The sequence below is a fragment of the Rhinichthys klamathensis genome, unplaced genomic scaffold (genome assembly GCF_029890125.1).
Source record: "Rhinichthys klamathensis goyatoka isolate OS25496 unplaced genomic scaffold, OSU_Roscu_1.1 h1tg000732l_1, whole genome shotgun sequence".
In the NCBI taxonomy this organism is placed as follows: domain Eukaryota; kingdom Metazoa; phylum Chordata; class Actinopteri; order Cypriniformes; family Leuciscidae; genus Rhinichthys; species Rhinichthys klamathensis.
The window spans coordinates 80,001-102,460 of NW_026607145.1; the positions used below are offsets into that span (position 1 = coordinate 80,001).

The 22,460-nt window shown below is 42.7% G+C and overlaps 2 protein-coding genes across 9 annotated transcripts in view; both read right to left on the minus strand.

Moving 5' to 3' along the window:
• Nucleotides 1–9,451, minus strand: part of LOC130077370 (nuclear factor 7, brain-like) — a 10,764-nt gene extending 1,313 nt beyond the window's left edge. Inside the window, exons 1-5 of the mRNA XM_056242596.1 lie at nucleotides 8,770–9,451; nucleotides 7,465–7,560; nucleotides 7,017–7,247; nucleotides 6,918–6,940; nucleotides 6,718–6,836 (exon numbers count right to left, since the gene is read on the minus strand). Coding sequence (XP_056098571.1) covers nucleotides 6,718–6,836; nucleotides 6,918–6,940; nucleotides 7,017–7,247; nucleotides 7,465–7,560; nucleotides 8,770–9,168 — 868 coding nt within the window. The 5' untranslated portion in view covers nucleotides 9,169–9,451. The remainder of the gene's footprint in view (nucleotides 1–6,717; nucleotides 6,837–6,917; nucleotides 6,941–7,016; nucleotides 7,248–7,464; nucleotides 7,561–8,769) is intronic.
• A 5,885-nt stretch (nucleotides 9,452–15,336) lies between these two features.
• The window catches only part of LOC130077377 (serine/threonine-protein kinase WNK2-like), an 80,025-nt gene continuing 72,901 nt past the window's right edge, over nucleotides 15,337–22,460 (minus strand). For 5 of the 8 annotated variants that reach the window (XM_056242611.1, XM_056242609.1, XM_056242605.1 and 2 more), the window contains 3 exons: nucleotides 20,247–20,291; nucleotides 19,173–19,459; nucleotides 15,337–17,626 (listed from right to left, as the gene is read on the minus strand). In XM_056242611.1, the coding sequence (XP_056098586.1) occupies nucleotides 17,285–17,626; nucleotides 19,173–19,459; nucleotides 20,247–20,291 (674 nt within the window). In that variant the 3' untranslated portion in view covers nucleotides 15,337–17,284. The remainder of the gene's footprint in view (nucleotides 17,627–19,172; nucleotides 19,460–20,246; nucleotides 20,292–22,460) is intronic. The other 3 variants (XM_056242610.1, XM_056242608.1, XM_056242607.1) reach the window with 2 other exon arrangements.

The window sequence follows — 22,460 nt, forward strand, 5'->3', positions numbered from 1 at the left end:
CTTCAGAAATGATTTATTATTAGTGAAGGCAAAGCATCACTACTGTTGTTCGTTATACTTATTTTTATTTTTCCACACAAAACTTCGGCACATAACTCGTCCCGCATCATTTGTCATAGACCCAAAGATGAGGCAGCCAATCATGCGGATTATTGAGGAATGGTGCGCTTTATCTTAAGCGATCGGGTGTACGATGTTGAAAATTGGGCGAAAAAGTCCCATAGACTTTGCATTGGGATGAACTTCGCCTCACAATGGGGTAAAAGTTGCACCCCTGGGGGGAAGAGGCGCCCGGAGATTCCCATTGACTTACTATGGTGAAGGACGGCCCATGAAGCGCAGTCATGTTCTCCTACTATGGTAAATTGCATAGGGATTTTGTATTAAACATAATTCTGGATCACAGTGTCATAGAGACAAGGGGGCGGGCTCATTTTACTCAGACGACCAATCAAGTCTCTCAGGATCATTGTGAAGCTATCAAGCCAATCCCTAGCAACCATTTAGAGCACCCTAGCAACTAATCCCATAGACTTCCATTCAAAGAGATCATAAGGAATATTTTTGGATAGAAGTGTCACATGAGGGTGGGCGTGTTTGAATCAGGGCAGCAAACAACCAATCATAAATCACCTTCAACACTTCCTAGCCACGCCCTAGCAACCATTGTCGAGCACCCTAGCAACCCAAATTCAAAGAGGGATATCTTGTAATCTGCATGTCATAGAGGAGTTGCGGTTGGTTTATATCATTCTACTGGCAAGCAGCCTTTGAAGTAACAGCTGCTAAGCCGACTACACTGATCGCCACGGCAACGAGCGCGCAGCTTGAGTTCAAAAACACATTTTAGCGCTAGATTTCTTATTTAATAGCGAACTAAATGAATGATCTGCTAGTTAACTGAAGATGTTTTATTTATTTATATTAGGTACATGGTGGGACAGACTTCACTGGATCTAAAAAAAATCAATCTAACCATAGTGACCAGTAGTGGTGGCTTTCTTAATATGTTTAAAATAATTTTGCAAGGGTTCTTCACACACACACACACACAAAAAGGTTTCTCTACCTCTCTCTTCCTCTCTAAATGCCCACAAAATCTGACTAAGCATCCCAGAAAAAAGCAAAGTTATAGATACAGATATGGAAGTTGTTCGTTTTTTTTTTTTTTTTTTTTTGTTGCTGTGCACTTTACTACCGGTGGTCCTTTAAGTGTATTAGAAAAACTGATGGCTGACTGACTCGAAACATTATTTTGGCTATAGCCTTTTTTGTTGCTGTTTTTAGTTTAAAGTAGTCTAAAGCTAAATTTAAAGACTCAGATGTTCTGTCTTTTATTTATTTTATTTTACATTCTACAGGAAAGTTGTATGTCAAGCCCTAAGCTGCTCCCAATAGCCAAGCTGCTATGTTAATACATGTTGCTTGCAAATAAATACACAGGTGTCAATTCATTATGCATTGTCTTCTCTTAAATGTAATACTTAATGTAGGCTACATTGTTGTTAAATATAGTTTAATAAGTAATGCTACATGATAAAAAGAAGTCTTCAAATAGACCCTGTAATCGGTGATCGGTATCGGTATCGGGTGATACAGCTTCCAGTAATCGGCGATCGGTGATCGGCCCCAAAAATCCTGATCGGAGCACCCCTAGTATATATGAATGTGTGATGTTTTGATCTGTGTTCAGCATTGTCTTCTGTGGGCCTTGAGCCTGTAATAATAAATAAATCTATCTATCTATCTATCTATCTATCTATCTATCTATCTATCTATCTATCTATCTATCTATCTATCTATCTATCTGTCTATCTATCTGTCTATCTATCTGTCTGTCTATCTATCTATCTATCTATCTATCTATCTATCTATCTATCTATCTATCTATCTATCTATCTATCTATCTATCTATCTATCTATCTATCTATCTATCTATCTATCTATCTATCTATCTATCTATCTATCTATCTACAGTATCTATCTATCTATCTGTCTATCTGTCTATCTATCTATCTATCTATCTATCTATCTATCTATCTATCTATCTATCTATCTATCTATCTATCTATCTATCTATCTATCTATCTATCTATATGTCTATCTATCTATCTGTCTATCTGTCTATCTGTCTATCTATCTATCTATCTGTCTATCTATCTATCTATCTATCTGTCTGTCTGTCTGTCTGTCTGTCTGTCTGTCTGTCTGTCTGTCTGTCTGTCTGTCTATCTATCTATCTATCTATCTATCTGTCTGTCTATCAACACTTTCACCTTGGAGGAGTGTGTGATGGCGCCAGGATGCGTGGCCAGCCGTCTGCCTCGTCTCCTTTTTTTAATGCTAATAACAGTTTTGCTTTGTGGTTTCTGCCAAGTAACCCCTGCTTTATTCGTGTATGATCGCCAAGCACTGTTTAATATCAGATCAGTTTGCTCATCACTGTTAAATCACGATTTTGAAGACAAAAACCACAACTCCCCTCCTCACCTGGCACTTGTGCCTACCTACCTGTGGCGCACGCCAGTGAAAGTGAAGAGGAAACGGCCTCGAAGACGCGGAAAGCGAGGTGGAGTACTGGTGAGAATTCGATCACAGTGGAGGTCTGATAACTGGATTAACTCTCATGCCCGAGAAAATGGATACTCGGCGCTTCACAGAGTACCGGGTCTGCGGTGGATTCAGCTCCTAAACCCCAGCAAACTGGACGCCGCGCCACGTCACCTGCCGCTGGAGGCACCGTTGCTCAGGCGCCGCAGGCGCAGCCGCGGTGTGGACCAAGGATGCCTCCGGGAGTTGAAACGCTGCTCTGCACCGGGCCATCAGGAGCAGACTCTCAACTTTGGCCTCCTCAATGCTAGATCCCTCACCAACAAGACGTTCATTCTCAACGACTTCTTTACAACACGCCAGTTGGATATATTTCTTCTGTGTGAAACTTGGCTGCACGTCGGTGAGTGCACTCCGTTCTCCGAGCTTACACCCCCGGATTGTTCGTTCTTAAACTCCCCACGTAGCACTGGCAGAGGTGGAGGGCTGGCATCAGTTTTCAAGTCAAGTTTTAATTGTAGACAAGTACAAACAAACTCATTTTCAAGCTTCGAATTACAGACATTTGTTTTAAATGCCGACGTTCCAGTTCTGTGTGCTTTAGTCTATCGCCCCCCACAATTTAATAAGACTTTCATTGAGGACTTTACAGAATTTGCTACAGAACTAACTCTTAGCTATGACCATTTTTTAATAGCCGGGGATATGAATGTCCATGTGTGCTGTAAGTCGAATCAGTTGGCTAAGGATTTTCTAGATGTGGCTGACTCTTTTAATCTTACTCAATGTGTGGTTGGGGCCTCTCACGAGAAGGGACATACATTGGATATTGTGTTGTCCTTTGGATTAAGTGTAAACATACAGGAAGTCTGCAATTCTGGGATCTCGGATCACTTTGCAGTACTGTTTTCTGTCACATTGCCTGGATCCTTGGATAAACCGTGTGCCCCAGCGCGCCAGGTGCGCACGATAAACAGCCAGACTGCCTCGCGCTTTTTATGTTCTTTTGATGGCTCATTGTTTCACATGAGTAACATAGATGATGTAAATGTTGATCAATGGCTCTGTGTTTTTAACTCGATGTGCTCGGACTTGCTGGATGAAATAGCTCCACTGGGAAGTAAAACGTCTAAACCAGCATCGGAGCCATGGTTGAATGAAGTCACGCGCGCATATAGACGTGCATGTAGACGCGCAGAGAGGAAATGGAAAAAGGACCGTTTGCAAGTTTCCTATGAAATATTAAGAAACAGTCTGGCGGAATACCAGAAAGCTGTTAAAGCTGCAAAAACTCAGTTTTTATCCAATCTTGTTTCCAGTAATAGCCATAAGCCACAGCTCCTTTTTAAAATGTTAAACTCTCTTTTAAACCCTTGTGATTGTGCTGACGTTGAATCTTCAACTGAATTATGTGACAAATTTCTGTTGTTTTTCCATGAAAAGGTGTGTGCGGTTAGGTCCTCTCTCACTCCCTATCTGTCTGAGCCTCAGATCCTCTTTACAAGTGCGGCTGTGTTTGATTACTTTGAGACGGTGTCTCTGTCTTTTTTAACTAAAGTTGTTCAGCAGCTGAGGCCTTCAAACTGTCCACTTGACACTATCCCGTCTCGCCTTTTTAAAGAAGTATTTCTGACACTTGGTCCTTTTATTTTGGACTTTATTAATTCTTCACTGCTGTCCGGCTGTTTCCCGGCTGCTTTCAAACATGCTGATTCCACAGTGTTATCAAATTTTAGACCTATTTCTAAACTCCCATTTCTGTCTAAGATAGTGGAGAAAGTTGTATATGACCAACTACAGTCCCACCTTGATGAAAATGGAATCACTGAATTATTCCAATCTGGCTTTAAACCCCGGCATAGCACAGAAACAGCCCTCTAAAAAGTTTTAAATTATTTGTTTTTAGCCGCTGATGTAGGCAAATCTACTGTTCTGGTGCTTTTAGATTTAACAGCCGCATTTGACACTGTAGACCATGCCACACTCTTATCTCGCCTAGAGCATTACGCGGGCATTAAGGGTACTGCCCTTCAGTGGTTTAAATCGTTTTTATCTAACAGAAGTTTCTCAGTTCAGCTAGGTGACCACTCTTCTTCACCAATGTCACTAGATTTCGGCCTGCCTCAGGGAGCAATTTTAAGCCCTGCTTTATTTTCACTGTATATGCTTCCGCTTGGGGCCATTTTTAAGAAACACAATGTGAGTTTTCACTGCTTTGCAGATGATATTCAAGCCTACCTCCCACTGAGCATTAATGACTTTACTGCAATTAAAACTTTACAAGACTGTCTTAAGGAGGTGGTATCATGGTTGGACTCAAATTTTTTAAGTATTAACAAAAACAAAACTGAAATTGTAGTCTTTGGGAAAACAGACTGTCTGCAGGGCTGGGACAGTGCCATCGGCCCATTAGTTTCATTCTCTCGCCCAAGCACAAAAAATGTAGGAGTGATTCTTGACTGTGGTTTTAAATTCGACAAACAGGTCAGTGCAGTGGTAAAAAGCAGCTTTTATCATTTAAGACTACTCAGTAAAATCAAGCCCTATCTCCCCAAGAAAGACCTAGAGAGAGCAGTCCATGCTTTCGTGACATCGCGGCTGGACTACTGTAATTCGCTGTACTGCGGACTCGAACGGCGCTCTCTCCGCCGCCTCCAAGGGGTACAGAATGCGGCTGCTCGGTTTCTGACAGGGAAAAGAAAAAGGGACCAAATTACCCCTGTGCTGGCCTCACTACACTGGCTCCCTGTATCTTTTAGAGTGCAGTTTAAAATTTTACTAATAGTTTTTAAATGTTTAACTAATACTGCGCCACTTTATCTTTCGGATATGCTGTACCCTTATGCCCCTGCCAGAGCATTAAGGTCAGCAGACCAGCTCCTTTTGACCGTCCCTAAAACTAGGCTCATCACCCGAGGGGACAGAGCCTTTTCAGTGGTAGGACCACGGCTCTGGAATAGCCTACCACTTTCTGTTAGATCTGCAGAATCCGTAGATCAATTTAAAAGCAGGCTAAAAACACACCTTTTTTACATAGCTTTTAACATTGAATAGGCAGGTTACATTGGCCGTTCCACTACTGTATGTTTTATACTTTATTTGTACGTAATGTTCTATTGTATTTTGTTATTTTGTGATTGTACTCTGACTAACTGATCCATATGTACAGCACTTTGGTCAGCGGAAGTTGTTTTTAAATGTGCTTTATAAATAAATCTGACTTGACTTGACTTGACTATCTATCTATCTATCTATCTATCTATCTATCTATCTATCTATCTATCTATCTATCTATCTATCTATCTATCTATCTATCTATCTATCTATCTATCTATCTATCTATCTACAGTATCTATCTATCTATCTATCTATCTATCTATCTATCTATCTATCTATCTATCTATCTATCTATCTATCTATCTATCTATCTATCTATATGTCTATCTATCTATCTATATGTCTATCTATCTATCTATCTATCTATCTATCTATCTATCTATCTATCTATCTATCTATCTGTCTGTCTGTCTGTCTGTCTATCTATCTATCTATCTATCTATCTATCTATCTATCTATCTATCTATCTATCTATCTATCTATCTATCTACAGTATCTATCTATCTATCTATCTATCTATCTATCTATCTATCTATCTATCTATCTATCTATCTATCTATCTATATGTCTATCTATCTATCTATCTATCTATCTATCCATCTATCTATCTATCTATCTATCTATCTACAGTATCTATCTATATGTCTATCTATCTATCTATCTATCTCTATCTATCTATCTATCTATCTATCTATCTATCTATCTATCTATCTATCTATCTATCTATATGTCTATCTATCTATCTATCTATCTATCTATCTATCTATCTATCTATCTATCTATCTATCTATCTATCTATCTATCTATCTATCTGTCTATCTATCTATCTATCTATCTATCTATCTATCTATCTATCTATCTATCTGTCTATCTATCTATCTATATGTCTATCTATCTATCTATCTATCTATCTATCTATCTATCTATCTATCTATCTATCTATCTATCTATCTATCTATCTATCTATCTATCTATCTATCTATCTATCTATCTGTCTATCTCTTTAACTCTCCCCCATCCATCATGTCCAGCTCAGATCTTCAGACTCACTGTTTTGGACGATGTCCTGCATCTTCTTCCAGACTCTGAACGGCAGGTTGCCCAAGTATCGTGGCACATGAATCAAAGCTCCAGAAGCCATCTGTGGATCCGGCCGTGAGCTCTGGACTCTGGAAGAACATTCAGGAGTCAGAACTGCAGTGGCTTTGGATCAGAACCAGAGAGACCAGAGACAGGAGCAGATCACTCACCTTTCCATTGAGACTGGAAACTCCTGCAGAACAAACACACCATTATCATCAAGAACTCAATCAATCAACCAATGATCAACCAATGATCTGAAATCAGACCTTCAGAAAGCAGACGTCATTGGCTTTCATCATCTCCTCCATGTCTTTGAGTGTGTGTGAAAGAGCTGAGATGTGTGTGTTCATCTCCTCCAGCTTCTCCTTCATCCTCTGCTTCTTCTGCTCCTCTTCCTCCCTCAGTGCAGTGACTGTAGCTTCTTCTTCATCTCTGAGAAACTGATGAAGCTTCTCAAACTGCTGTTTAATCTGACGCTCTGTGTGCTCAGCTTGAGCCTGAAATCACATCACATTCACTTCAATCATCTCAATCGACACTTTACATCATTAATATCCAGGATAAACTCGGATACCTGACATAAAGCAGATCCAAAAGCAGATCGCTGCTAGTCATTTACAGAAATAATAAACTGGAATCCATTATATCAGATCATAACTGTATATAGTGATCCAACAGCTGTAATGAAAATGACTCTTGTTTCTGTTTCCTCACCTTGATGTGTTGAACTGTTTTCTCAAACTCTGCTTTCATTGTTGTATTGCGTTTAAGTTTCTCCTGTAAGGACTTCAGTGCTGTATTGAGCTCCTCCTATAATTGAACAAAAATACATAAAACACCAGATTACAGTGAAGAGAAGACAATACAGTGATATGATCATATAATGCAGTGAAAAAGTATTTGCCCCATCCTGATTTCTTCTGTTTTTGTGTACATCTCATACTAAATGTATTCAGAAATCACAACCTGAGTAAACACAAAGTACAGTTTGTAAATGACTATGTTATTTATTGAAAGAAAAAAAGCTATCCAAAACCACCAGGAACGGCGTGAAAATTTGTGTAGTTCAGCTGGTCTAAACACAACCAGTCCTGATCACTGCAGCCCTGTTCAATCAAATCAACACTGAATACTAAAGCCTGATTGGTTCACGTTTGTGCACCTGTACAGACAAATGGCTTTTCAGCCCAGCAAAACAGACGGGCCGACTGCATATTTAAGTCGCGCTGACAGGAGAGACCATCGCCGCTCATCTCTGCCCGCTCTCGGCCCAAAGCCATGCAGAACTAGATCTGCCCTCGCGGAAAGAGAGTTCAGAGAGAGTATGCAGCGAATGGTCAAGCTGGATCTGCCCCTCATACAATGGCGGTTCTTCAAGTCTACCAGGTCAAGCTTCTCTGCACTGTGGATGAAACTGGTCTTGACCCGGCGGCCTTCAGAGAGCTGTGCACCGCGACCGACCTCGCCCTGCGTGCCACTAAGTCTACGGCCCAAGCGATTGGTCGTGCCATGGCCAGTTTGGTGTTCCTCAGCGCCACCTTTGGCTGAACCTGAAGGAGATTAAGGACGCCGACAAGACAGCCCTCCTTGACTCCCCGTCTCTCCCTCGGGTCTGCAGTGGACGGCTTCGCTGAGCGTTTTACAGCGGCCCAGAAGGCGTCACAGACGATGCGCCACTTCAAATAAAAAACACACACCTTCACAAAAAGAGCATTCCTCCTCTTCATTACCCAATTGCAAGCATAATTTCTCTTCAGCCACTTGTAAAGTCTGAGGGTCAGATTCAATCTAAGCAAAAGCTCACTGCACCCGAGCCAACGCATCTTGTTCCTGGAGGTCGTCTTCGGCACGGCACAAATGCGGGCCTGGATTTTGGAAACTGAGTTTTCCCCATAAGCGTCAGTTACTGATGCAATACTCGTTATCTCAGGGAACGAAGGTCACGTTAGTAACCAGAACGATCTGCGTTTATGACTCGTTATGTTTCTCTACATGTGAATCAAGAAACATTTGTCTTACCTTATATGATGAAACCACTTCACTGATGGGTCTGAATTTATGATTGTCATGTTGTTTTGAATCTCTGCACACGATACACACAGGCTGTTTGTCCTCCAGACAGAAGAGTTTGAGTTTCTCACTGTGTAAACTGCAGATCTCCTCAGACCCTGATGAACGCCTCTCATTTCTCTCCTTCAGGAACGACTCACACAAGTTTCTTAACGCAAGATTAACTGGAGGATCAGATGTTGAGATTCTCCTGCAGACAGGACACTCCTGATATGTCTTGGTTCTCCAGTACTGTTGAAGACACTCTTTACAGAAACTGTGACTACAGGATAAAAGAACTGGAGCCTTGTAGATTTCACAGCACACAGGACAAGAAAGTTCTTCTGCAGAAACATTTAGTGAATCCATTTTCACTGTTTGAACTCCAGCAATCTAAACTTTACTTTCACTTTCTGAGCGACGGTTTTAAAAATGAATCACCATGAGAATCACAAAGATCAGAATCAGACTTGTTCAGAGAAAGAAACTTCTCAAATTCTTCTGTAAAGTTTTTCCCTTCGTACTCCACTGATCGCTGATTCTTTATTGCTTTTGTCGAGACAAAGTCAGTATGGCAGAAAAGAGAAATAACAAGTCCGTCTCTTCCTGGTTAGTGTTGTAAGAGGGAGGAGCTTCTGATCAAGTTGGTGTGTTGAAACAAGTCAAACAACAACATCAGGATTTCTTCATGTAAAATGAACTTGCATTGAAACGTTAAGATAAAGCACAAAAGAACAATGAAAATACTAAAATATTAAAAATACATGTTTCATTTATTGCTCTTCTTTATTCGTCACAGAGTTTCTCCAGGGTCTGTCATGATCCAGTCCTTCTCAAAATGATTTCTTCTGAAGTTTCAGTGATAAACACTCATCTGTTTATGCTGATTGTCAGTGTTTGGAGAAACAAACAGATCAACAGATTAAAAGTCCTGAATAAACAGGAGAAACAGAAATGTGACAAAAGTTTGTTTCTCAGGGATCACTCGTCTGCACATTTATTAATACTTATGTAGTATTTCTTGCTAATTATGAAAAATATACTGACTTTATTAGCATAAAGACATTTCTTAAATATAAAATCAATATACAATGTCACATCACTGTTTATTTATACACAGATGCTACATTGCATTCTTTTCTACTCACTATATTACTGTACTGTTAGATGTATTCATTTTATTTAAATCAAATGTTATTTGTTTCAATTTATTTATTTTACAATTCAAAAATGTCAACGCTTGCACCTTGGAACCTATTTCAAGGTTTGTGTTCTCGAGCCACCAGACACTGTTGTTGTGCGAGTGAGTGGTCGGAGCGCATTAAGAGTTTTCTGTTAATAAGTGAATAACTAATGATCTATACAACGGAAGTGAATCAATCAAAACTAACTTTAGCTGGACAATAACTTTATTCTAGAGATGCTGTAAAGCCTGACGACGTCGGGGTCTTCCGTGAGGTTATTCACTAGGATATCTCCAGAGTTGACCCAGGATCGCTCCTCCGGACCGAACCCCTCCCAATCAACCAGATACTGAAGCGTGTTGCCCCGACGTCTTGAGTCGAGCAACTCGTGCACACGATACGCCTCCTCGCCATCAACCAGGATAGATGGGGGAGTCTGCGGCGAGGCTCCCTCCTCCGGCTCTCCTCTCGGACCATCAGCAGGTTTCAGAAGGGAAACATGAAAGGTGGGGGAAATGCGGTAATTAGCGTGTAGGTCTAATCGAAACGATACAGGAGTAATCTGTCTAGAAATTTGGAACGGACCAACATACCTGTGACTGAGTTTGCGGCATGGAAGTCAGAGTCTGAGGTCTTTGGTGGATAACCAGACCCATTGGCCAGGGTGGTATTCAGGAGCAGGGCGGCGGTGACGGTTGCCCTGTTGTTCTTGTCGTCGGACAGCATGAAGAAGAGGAGTGTGAGCTTGATCCCAAACTTCTTCGCTCTTTTGTAGCCATTCAGTGACAGATGGAAGATCTGTGAGTTCGCCTGACCACGGGAACAGAGGAGGTTGGAAGCCCAAAATACATTTGAAGGGGGTGGTGCCGGTAGCGGATTTGACCGGAGAATTCTGGGCATACTCGGCCCAGAATAGGTACCAGTTCCACTCTGTCTGTTGTTGTTGGCAGTAGGAACGGAGGAATCGGATGACGTCCTGGTTTGGAGGTTCCGTCTGATTGGGGGTGATAACCGGAAGTGAGACTGACATTAACGTTGAGATGCTTGAAGGAGGAAGTCCATACTCTGGAGGTGAATTGAGGGCCTCGGTCGGATACTATGTCATCGGGTAGACCATAAAACCGGAATACATGGTTACAAAGGAGTTCAGCAGTCTTGAGTGCTGTGGGGAGTTTTGGTAGAGGAGTTAAACGGCATGCCTTGGAGAAACTATCAACGATGGTGAGTATGGTAGTATGTCCTTGTAGATTGGGTAAGTCGGTGATGAAGTCGATGGCGATGTGAGACCAGGGTCGGAGGGGTGTAGGCAACGGATGCAGGAGACCAGCGGGCAGTCGTCTGAGAGATTTGGTGGTGTTGCAGTTGGTACAGTTCTGGAAATACTTAGTGGTGTCATTGAGCAGAGTAGGCCACCAGAAGCGGTTTCGGAGTAAGTGATTGGTGGCGGTGATGCCGGGGTGACCTGAACTTGGCATTGAGTGAACTTGTTAGAGGAATCGTGGGCGTAGGGGCTCTGGAACGAACAAGAGGTTAGCAGGGCAGTCGGAGGGTGGTGTCACTTGTAGATTGGAGTGCTCGATCTCAGTGATTATGTCCCATTGTACAGGAGCCACCAGCAGGGTTCTTGGAATGATAGTGTCGGTAGTGTGTGCTGGAGTGGTTTCTTCGGCCTGACGAGAGAGAGCGTCAGCTTTGGTGTTCTTTGGTGTTCGATAGGTTACTGTGAATTGGAATCTGGTAAAGAATAAAGCCCATCTAGCTTGGCGTAGGTTTAGGCGTTTGGCTGACCGAAGGTACTCGAGGTTCTTGTGGTCAGTGAGTACGATGAAGGGTTGTGTTGCTCCCTCCAGCGTCGCCACTCCTCGAGAGCTAGCTTAATGGCCAGTATTTTGCAATTGCCCACCTCGTAATTACGTTCAGCGGGGGTCAACTTTCGGGAGAAGAAAGCACATGGGTACATTTTTGCTGGATTACCTTGGCGTGGGGATAGTATAGCACCTACTCCTGTGTTGGAGGCATCGATTTCTACGATGAATTGGCATTCAGGATCTGGGTGTCATAGGATGGGAGCTGATGTGAAGAGAGCTTTGAGTTTGTTGAAGGCTTGACGGGATTCTGTGGACCAGTTCAGACGGGACGTGTGGCATTTCGTCATGGTGGTTAGTGGAGCTGCAACCGTGCTGAACTCTCTAACGAATCAACTGTAGAAATTTGCAAACCCTAGGAAGTGTTGTAATTCTTTCACCGTCTGTGGTAGTGGCCAATCCAAGACTGCCTTGACCTTCTTTTCGTCCATGGCTATCCCCTCCTGACTGATAATGTATCCTAAGAAGGATGTGCTGGTGCGGTGGAACTCACATTTCTCAGCTTTGGCGTAGAGTTGGCACTGGATGAGACGTTTTAGGACCAGTCGGACGTGATGAATGTGTTCCTCCAAAGAGGTGGAGTAGATCAGGATGTCATCAATGTATACGATAACCCATCTATCCAGCATGTCCCGAAAAATGTCATTCATAAAGGACTGGAAAACGGATGGACTGTTAGCCAGGCCGAACGGCATAACCAAGTATTTGTAGTGCCCACTTGTGGTGGAAAAAGCAGTTTTCCACTCATCACCCTCACGGATGCGGATCAGGTTGTAGGCGTTGCGGAGATCCAGCTTGGTGTAGTACTTGGCCTGGCGGAGCTGTTCTAATGCGGACGGAACAAGGGGTAAGGGATACCGGAACTTGATGGTATTGTCGTTCAGGCCGCGGTAATCGATACATGGGCGTAGACCACCATCCTTTTTAACGAAAAGGAAGCCGTCGGAAGCTGGTGAAGTTGAGGGTCTGATGAAACCTTTGGCTAGTTCCTCCTCAATGTAGTGTTCCATGGATTCAGTTTCGGGTTGAGACCATGGGAATATCCTTCCCTTCGGTGGTGTGGTGCCGGGAATGAGATCTATGGCGCAGTCGATTGGGCGATGTTCAGGGAGTTGAGAAGCTTTTTCCTTGCTGAAGGCCAAGCTGAGGTCTGCATACTCAGGTGGTAAGCTTGCTACTTCAGGAACTGATGTCGAGGTCTTTACCCGGGAGATTTCTAGTGCGGGGGTATCTGGAACGGATCTGGGAATCCGAAAAACTCTGGACAGGCAGTGGTCTTGACAGGTGGTATCCCATTGAATGATTTGACCCTCTCGCCAGGAGATGTGGGGGTTATGGGTGCGTAGCCAGGGGAGTCCAAGGATAATGGACTGGTAAGGTGCATGGATGAAGTAAAATGAGTGCAAGAACCAATGTGCATTTTGACTGTCTCTGTGATGCGCTGAATTTTGCCCTCTCCGATGGGTCGACCACTGGAAGTAGCGAGGCGCTGCTCGAACTGGGTGCCGGGAGCGGATGAGATTATCCACTGAAATGGCCATGTCGATGTATCCATTAAGGCTCGAACTGGGTGCCGGAAGCGGATGAGATTATCCACTGAAATGGCCATGTCGATGTATCCGTTAAGGCTCCTACCCTCATCTCGACAGGCTAGTTCAGACTGTAGTTCGGTGGTCAAACCCTTCCTGAACATGGTTTTCTGGTTAAAGTATAAAAGTAAAAGTAATGTAAGGAAAAAAATGCCATTAAGGACAAAACCCAAGGCCGCACCACAGGGGCCTAGTGCACTACCACCTCCTCAAAAAAACATTTTTCTAAAGGCCATAATGTTATATATATATTAAAATAAGGTTATATTAAAATGTTAATGTTGAAAAATTTGGGATGCATTAGGCTACTTGTTTCAGCCGCATAAATGCCCATTGAAAATTAATGCATTTTAGTATTAACACGTGTTTTATGGAGCGGAAGATATGATGACTAGTTGCCTATAAGTATTGTAATGGTGCAGTAAGTCAAACTTTAGAGGCATGTTATCAATAACCTTTATTGGAATATACATGTACATAGGCTTAGCTGCGAATCTGTGAGGGCAACGGTCAAGAAAATTGGTGTACCCAGGGCAGGCTTAGTAACAAATACCCTTATATGGATGTCTATACAGGCTACACTAAATATTAGTGCTGTTAAAATTAATCCAAGTGATTAATCAAAAAATCAAAATAACTCATAATCCTGATTGATACCATCCTGGTATGTACTATGCTCAATTATATAGCATTCTCTCAAGTTTTGAAGTTTTTTCTTTGGTTGTTGCGTTAAATCTTACCCAGATACAATAGTGGTATTTTCTGATTGGCTATTGTCTAGCCCCTTTTTTTTTCTTTTTTGATTGGCTGATAAGTGGCAAGCTCGACTAAGAACTCCAGGGGAGACGCGCTTGATTCCTGCCGCCTCCATAGTGAGAGCGGCGCGGCCAGAGACATTTTGCGCGCTGCGACATATTAAATATATTATAAACAATTTTTCCACGAGAGAAATACAAAAGACCGAAATGAGTGACTGTCACGCTCAATGCGTGACACTTGAGAGCCTTGCTAATGGCAACAATATTGCAGAGCTGTGATGGACAGCGTAAAAACCAATAGGGTGTCGGAATGGTATGTTTATACTTCTCATCCAACCACAATCAAAACTCTATCCAGATGGCACGATTTATCTGGATAGGTTTTTTTTTTTTTGAATGATGACAAGCAGGAATGAAAACAAGCCGAAATGAAATAGGAGTAAAGAGGCTATTTTTAAAATGTAAGGAGTAGAAAGTACAGATAATTGCATGAAAATGTAAGGAGTAGAAGTAAAAAGTCATCTGAAAAATAAATACTCCAGTAAAGTATAGATACCCAAAATTTCTACTTAAGTAAGGTAACAAAGTATTTGTACTTCGTTACTTGACACCTCTGGAGACAAACCAGATAACAGGCGGTGGTCGGGGCAGGCGGCGAGAAGCAAGGTGCAGTAAACAATCCAAGTCGGGGCAGGCAGAGAACAATCAGAAACGGGATACACAGGCCAAGGTCAAGGTAATAATCAATCCACGGGAATAAACGCTCAGTAGTGAAAGCCAGGGCAAATCAAGACTTCGCACTGGTGTGTTCTTCTTCTTCTTCTTTTAGAGTTTAACTGGCGGTTGGCAAACCAACTTAAGGTGCATTTACCGCCACCTACCGGACAGGAGTGTGGTCGTCGAGAATAGTCAGAGGGAATTATTCACCTATGCGCACCTATACCTATGGTATAAATATGCACATATTAAATACGGTAAAACAACCCCGTATTTTTGAGAAACCTCATAACTTGTTAATAACATAGCATAACTAGTTATTTTTTATTTACATGGTTTTTTTTTTACAGTGTACCTGAACCTCAAGAGCACAGCTCAGAAAATCTCTGTTTACGCCTGTGAAAAACCACAAGAACACAGTAGCTATTAAGCACAAAATATTTATTTATTCTTAATTAAACTTGTACACAGTCTGTGTTGTGAGTGCATTGGGATCTGAGCGGAGCAAAGTAATGCGGAGAAGGGTGAAGCAATCATTCACAGAGAAAAGACCGGGAAAAGTCCATAACCATCAGATCAGTGAGACACAAACATGGCAAAGTGGAGTAATTATAGCCAGATATATTATCAGCATTAATAACAGCAAGAACAGAATATCAGAAACCTCCCGGAAACGTTTCTAACTGCAGATCATTGATGAGCATCCAATACAAATGCAAGAAAAAACATTACAGGACAGAAGCTGCAGCAAAACAAAGCACTGAGGAAATAAATACTAGAGGACTGTACAATTCACAGTTTGGCAGTTATAATAGAAATATAACCCTGACTAAAGATTGAATCATACAAACATACAAATAAAACCAGAGTTTATGTTGGGATTTGGATTTTGGATGCAAATACGTGTTGTACACCTGTGAGCTAGTATTCAAACGCTTGCACTTTCTCATGCTGGATCGCTTTTATGAAAAACAACAATATATATTAGTCATGACTAGCAATTGCACTGCCCTCTTAAAAGAAATTAAAACTCAACATCATTAACACTGTGCAAGAAGGAATAAACTCAGTCATTATGCAAAGCAAATAAAAATGTTACATTTGGTAAGATAGTCCAATGTAAAGTAGTTTGTCAATGTTCACATTATGGGTTGGGATAATGCAGCACATAACAGGGAGGTTGAATCACATGCAATGTCATTTTGACACACATTCAGAGTCAAACCTGCATTCAGTCCCTGTGTTACGCTGTAAAGAGGGAAGGCGGCGCACTTATAAGAGCACGTTTACACAGTAATTATTAATTCTGTATTTGGGCGTCTGCGACGCTTTGATGGCATGCATCGATCATCAGATCATCGCAATGTAAACCAGTCGTTCCTCAAATGCGTCTGTGACTCTGTGCTTAGTGCAGTATTGCTTATGAATGATTGTAACCCATCAGAAACCCAGACATCAACCGCATTCGTTCATCAAACTGGCTACTAGCTACACTTCAAAGGATTAGGTTTGTTCAATGCAAACTCGCTTCAACTGAAAGGGGACGTAAATTGAAAAAAGATTATGCAAAAAAAAAAAAACACCATTGCATTAGGAACAGAAGAGGAATGCCCTTTAAAACCAATTAATATCTTTCGAGGGAAAACTGATGACCGATCAAGGCACTACATCATCCTGAATTGTTTCTTAAAGTAGGGATTTTGTCCTGTGGTCTGAAATTGCTGGATATTTCTGTAAACGGTCAATGAAAGTGCTGTAAATGAATGAAACGCATATGATTGGAAAGCAGGACTGATATTTCTGACCATAATCGATGTTCAGCTCTGGGATGCTTTCATAAAACATGAGCAGAATTTCCATTCTTACACAAATCGTCATAAGATTTAGATAAGAATGACTACATTTATTCTGCTCGTGTTTCAAGGCCCAATATGCCGTTTATGCATCCCGAGGTTTTAGTCAATCAGCAAAATGATTATTGATTATTTAATTCAATTATAATTGAAGGCCTAATCTCAGCCAAACCCTCAACACTAACAACTCCTCAATTCATATTCAAACATAAGAGCTAAAAGTTAAAAACAAACAAACGTGCAAGCGGCGCCCACAGGACTGGATTGAGACATCAATACACTCCTCATGCCCACACACACACACACACACCTCATATTTACAGGCTCAAAGGCTTTGTACAGACGCGTCTACCATCCAACAGCGATCTAAAGCACACAGACATGGAGGAGAGATTGTGGTTTGATCCTGAAGCCGAGTTAAAAACGTGTTGCAGGAACTCCCAGTCAGTTTGAGTCTGCGGGATTATCCCTCTGCAAGTGTGCATTGATTACCCTTACGCAGAACAGAGTTTGAAGCGCTCATGCAGTCCTGGCTTTGCTGGGGCACATTGGGGCGTCTGGGCTTTTGACCACCAGAGGAAACGTCTGCAGTGCCGGGCTGGCCATGGTCGGATACGGGACCATCCCTGCCGTTCCAAACATTCCCACTGGACTGGGCAAACCGGACCACTGGTGTGGATACACAGGGGCTGGCATCATCCCAGCGAAGGGGGCGGTGGGCATCAGGTATCCGCCCCGCTGGATGACGGGCGACGGGCCGCTGGTGATGCCGTGAGGCATGATGGGACCCAGAGCTGCTGACAGCGGGCAGGACAGGGGTAGATGGAGCTTCACAGCCGCCGCAGGGATTGAGCCTCTCATCTAGAAGAGAAGAGAGAGATGAGATAAAATAACACTGCTTTATGGTTTCTCATGGTTTATGTTTATTCACTTTATATGCTTTAGAAGTTTTAGCTTTAGAAATTCATTATTGGGTGCTTTAATCAGAGAATTATTAATGTCATTGCGTGATTACGTAATGTTTTACGTTTTTGAACTGGTTCATTGAAACGAACTGTCCAAAAGAACCCGTGACTCATCAGAACAATAGACTGTAAAAAAATACTGGCCTTAGTGTCTGTGACGTCACTCGTTGGTTTCTGAAAGCAATTTTGAACCCCAAAGTGGGCGGAGCCGGACGCCGCCATCTTGGCAGCGCGTCACTCCCGGATTAACAAAAATGGCCAGAGGCGGATTAGCTGAGGTGTCGTGACGCTAACAGACAGCAGACAAACGCTAGTAGTGACATCAGCGGCAATCCACCTGTCACTCAAGTGGCCACGCCCTTAATTATGCAGAACTTTAAGACTTAATATAATTTAAACGGATGAGTTTATGAGTTAAAAAAATTCACACCCCTCACAGTTGTCATGAAGCGTAAAATTAGCTATATAGACCAAAACCACTTTTTGCACCAGGCTGTAAACATATTTTTTTCTGCTGTAAAGTTGGGCATTTTAACATGGGCGTCTATGGGATTGACTCTCTTTTGCAGCCTGTCTCTAGTGGCCAGTCGATGAATTGCAGTTTAAGTTACTTCCATGTTGGTACGTGTTCCATTCTCAGCACTGAATACTTGATTTCAAGAAAATTTCACATGTCAATAGTGTAGATATGAATGAAACCCTAAGCAGCTTTCTCCTGATCAGCGTGGCGAATTTGCTTGAACATGAACTGTATCAACGTGGCAAGCTTTTTCCCAAATAACTGGATATCGGTCGTGAAATTTTGCAGAGCAATGGTAAATGTGACCACATTTTAAGACCGTGGCCCCCTCTACCTTTACTTAGTTCACATTTATAGTATGTCTCAATATAATGCATCTGGTTAATAGAACAGAATATATACTCACTATAAAAAATTATTTGTTGGTTTAACTTAAAAAAAAAGTAACTTGGTGGCCTTAAAATTCCCTTAGAGTTCCCTAATATTCTCCATTGTTGCGGCTCCTCTCTTCCCAGTCTGTCAGTAACGCTCTGTTTACTTCCTGTCTCTATGAAGCCCCTCCTTCTGAAAAGCACACTGTGCTCTGATTGGTCGGCTGGAGCAGTGTGTTGTGATTGGTCGAGCGCTTCGAGTGTGTTTGGGAAATGTCCTGCTCCTTTCCATAACCACCAGTTTCAACACACTACTAACTAACTCAACCAGACCCCGCCTCTTTATTTTGCTTATAAATTGTTTAAATGAGGAATATTGTGACGTTTTCATTCCCGGAAGAAACTCAAGACTACAATGGAGGCGTTTCAGGGAGTTTTAGAAACACGGACACTGATATAGAGAAGAGCAGGGTCAAACAGCAACATTACTCACTAGAGAAAGATGAAGATGAAGAAAAAAAACATCCTCATTAAGATTCTGGATGACAAACCTCATATAGTACCTGATTGGGGACTCTGGCCATTGCACTGTGGCTGGTCTGGAAGGAGTGATGAGATCTCTGCGGTCTGATCTGACACACAGAGGGGCGGAGCTGAGGGGTGGAGGCAAGAGTCTCTTTCGCCCAATCATCAACCAGCTTGTGTAAGTCATCAGTGAATGTGCCAGTCTTGTTGTTGCTGTTGTTGGCTTGAGCCTGGACGAGCGCCGTGATTGGCCGAGGCGATGAAGACGGCACGGCTGCGGATGATGATGATGAAGCACCAGCGTTATGAGACCCTGAGAAAGAGACAGAGAAAGACTTCAAGCTCAGATAACTCACCCTGAAGTCCTCTGTAACCAATCCGCTGCTCACTGACAGATAATGAGATTTGTCACGTTACGCAGTGAAGTGTGGCTAATATCATGGTTAATCGTTATGCATTACTAGAGGTGTAAATATTTGCTTTTTGATAATGACTTGAATCAATACCATTTTTTTTATGAATACAATTTTAATTAACCATTCAAAAGTTTGAGGTCGGACTTTTGAATAAAACATGATTTAAGAGTCACAGACATCAATCAGCCCCTTGCTTACTGGGGTTTGTTCCCAATGAGAGAACAGACACTGAGTATACTTGAAATGTGTTGGTGGATCTGATTGTATCTGCGTTTGTGTGTTTCTTGTTGTGCACTTGATTCTAGACTAAAATCACGCAGCTGGATGATTACAGAACCAAACAAAGAACAAAGCAATACACAAATGCACTTAAATTACCAGGAATACAGAAATCATAAAGGTTTCAATAAGCACTTGACTGCATCAACCATGCACTAGAAAGAAAAGACAATTCAAATGAATATAAAGAATCAGTGCACATTTCACAATCTGCTGTCGCAAATGGCAAGCACTAATCACACAGGCAATCGCTCATGCCAACAAAAGAAATGACAAGTGAAAAATAGAAAAAAAAGAAAGAAAGAAAGAAAGAAAGAAAGAAAGAAAGAAAGAAAGAAAGAAAGAAAGAAAGAAAGAAAGAAAGAAAGAAAGAGGGACTAGGGGCGTAGAAGTAAGGATATTTACTACTGTTGCGCTCTTTCCCTAGACATAGTCGTTTCAGAGTGGACCCTACAAGAGCAAAACAGCAAAGACAGAGACGTTAGGGGGCGGAGAAAAGCACACGGCACAGCCCATTGGACAAGCTGCTGCACAAGAAAACATAGCGACCAATCAGTGAACAGATACAGAATCAGGTGCAGGGAGGCTTCATCTGTGATCTCATGAGGTGTCGGTGGGTGACATGTTTGAATGGCTCATGAGCTAAAAAAGGCATTATGTGCAGACAACCTTCAAGCCTGGACCCTGAATAAGGTCCAACACTTTTGCTTGACTAAAATGTCCTACTTTAAAGACCCCATGAAATGGTTTGATGGGCACAACAACGTTCTTTCTTAAATAGGTCCTATTGAAACAGGATGTTGGTTTGGCCAAAATCATGACTGATCGTACTGTGGATGGACTTCTAACCACCAGCTTCACCTTCATTTAAGATCCAGTGGCAGCTGTCAAAACATTTGCTTGTGTTGTGGCTTTAGATGAGGAAATGTAGTTGTTTATAATTAAGGGCAAAAGGACTTTCTTATCCTCTGCTCATGGTCATAGTCCAATAAAATGCTCACCGGAATGATACAAACAGTCATGTGAAAAAGAAAGTACACCCTATTTGAATTCTATGGTTTTATGCATCAGGACATAAAATATCATCTGGTCTTTAGCAGATCTTAAAATTAAGTAAATGAAACCTCAGATGAACAACACATGACATTATTATTATTTTTTAAATGGAGAAGGCATGTGTAATAAAACCAAGTACACCCCAGGACTCCGTAGCTTCTAAAACGTCTCGGTACGGCATGTAACCCTCGTTCCCTGAAGGAGGGAACGGAGATGTTACATCGACGTCATCGGCGTAATTGGGATCACTTCAGGGAGACTCTTGGATAACACTGGGGAAGCGTGCCCTTCCAGAGGAGAGGAACGCTGCGGAGCCCACATCCTGCCAGTAGGGAGGTATAATGTGGGAGTTACACATATGGACTGGCCGACAGGGCAGTACAATATATCAAGTGTCACTGGGGTGGCTCCAGCCTATATAGGGGGGAGACAACAGCGGACAGTGACGGCAGAGCGGACTCTGCCAAGGGAAAGACACGGGCTCACCGTAGGGAGCCGTACCGTGCAGGTTCACCACCTGGTCCTGAAAGGTAACCTTGTAACCTTGGGCACATATCCAGGCAGGTCTCAGAATAACGTGAGATTAGGCCAGCCTGAATTCTAGGCATGATTTGTCGACCGAAAATGCGTGCAGGTCCCCTACCCTCTTGATAGAGGTCAATGCAACCATGAGTTATGTTCTCCAAGACAGAATTTTGAATTCTGCTGACTGCAAAGGCTCGAAGGGCACTCTCTGCAGTGCCGTAAACACCAGAGAGAAGTCCCAAGAGGGGATCGAGTGAGGGCAAGGAGGATTTAGTCTTCTCGCTGATGATCAGGTCATGCTTTCCCAGCGACATACCCTCAATAGTGATTGCGGCAGCATACACTTTGAGGGTGGAAGGAGACAGCCTTCGTTCAACCCATCTTGCAGGAAGGAAAGCACTGATCTGATCGAAAAGTTCTGGGGATCTCCTGGTGAGAAGAACACCACTCAATGAACAGGTTCCACTTCAGGCTCTAGTGGAAGTGTCTACCACCGCCTGGGGTAGGTCACCTAGAACCTCCACATCCGTCCAGGGAACAGATATGGAGTTTCCAGAGGTCTGGATGTTGGTGGCATAGGGTACCCCGTCTCTAAGAAAGTCTTCCTAAGAGAAATGGGCCAAAGAGGGGCTGTCGCGAGGAGCATCAGTTCTGGGAATCAGGTCCGGTTGGGCCAGTAAGGCGCAACTAGCAAGACCTTCATTCCCAGAAGACTGAAGCTCCCCCTCTGATGCTGCGATTGACATCTGATTGTCAGCAGGAGCCCCGAAGGAAATGGCTGGTTGTCCATGAGAAGGACCAACGAGCTCCAACGGAAGCTCCATGGCTTGCGGTGTTGCAGAGGCGTGCGGGGCCCACAGAGTTTTACTCGGCTGGGAAGCCTTTACGGTTATCCTCAGGTCGACCTGGCTAAGCACCGAAGTAGCCCTATTCTGGGGACCAGAATAGGCACTAGATCGAGGCATAGGCGAGGGGACTGCACCTCCCTTGACTTAAGCAAGTCTCGACCTTAACACCGCAATAGTCATGTTCCCAACT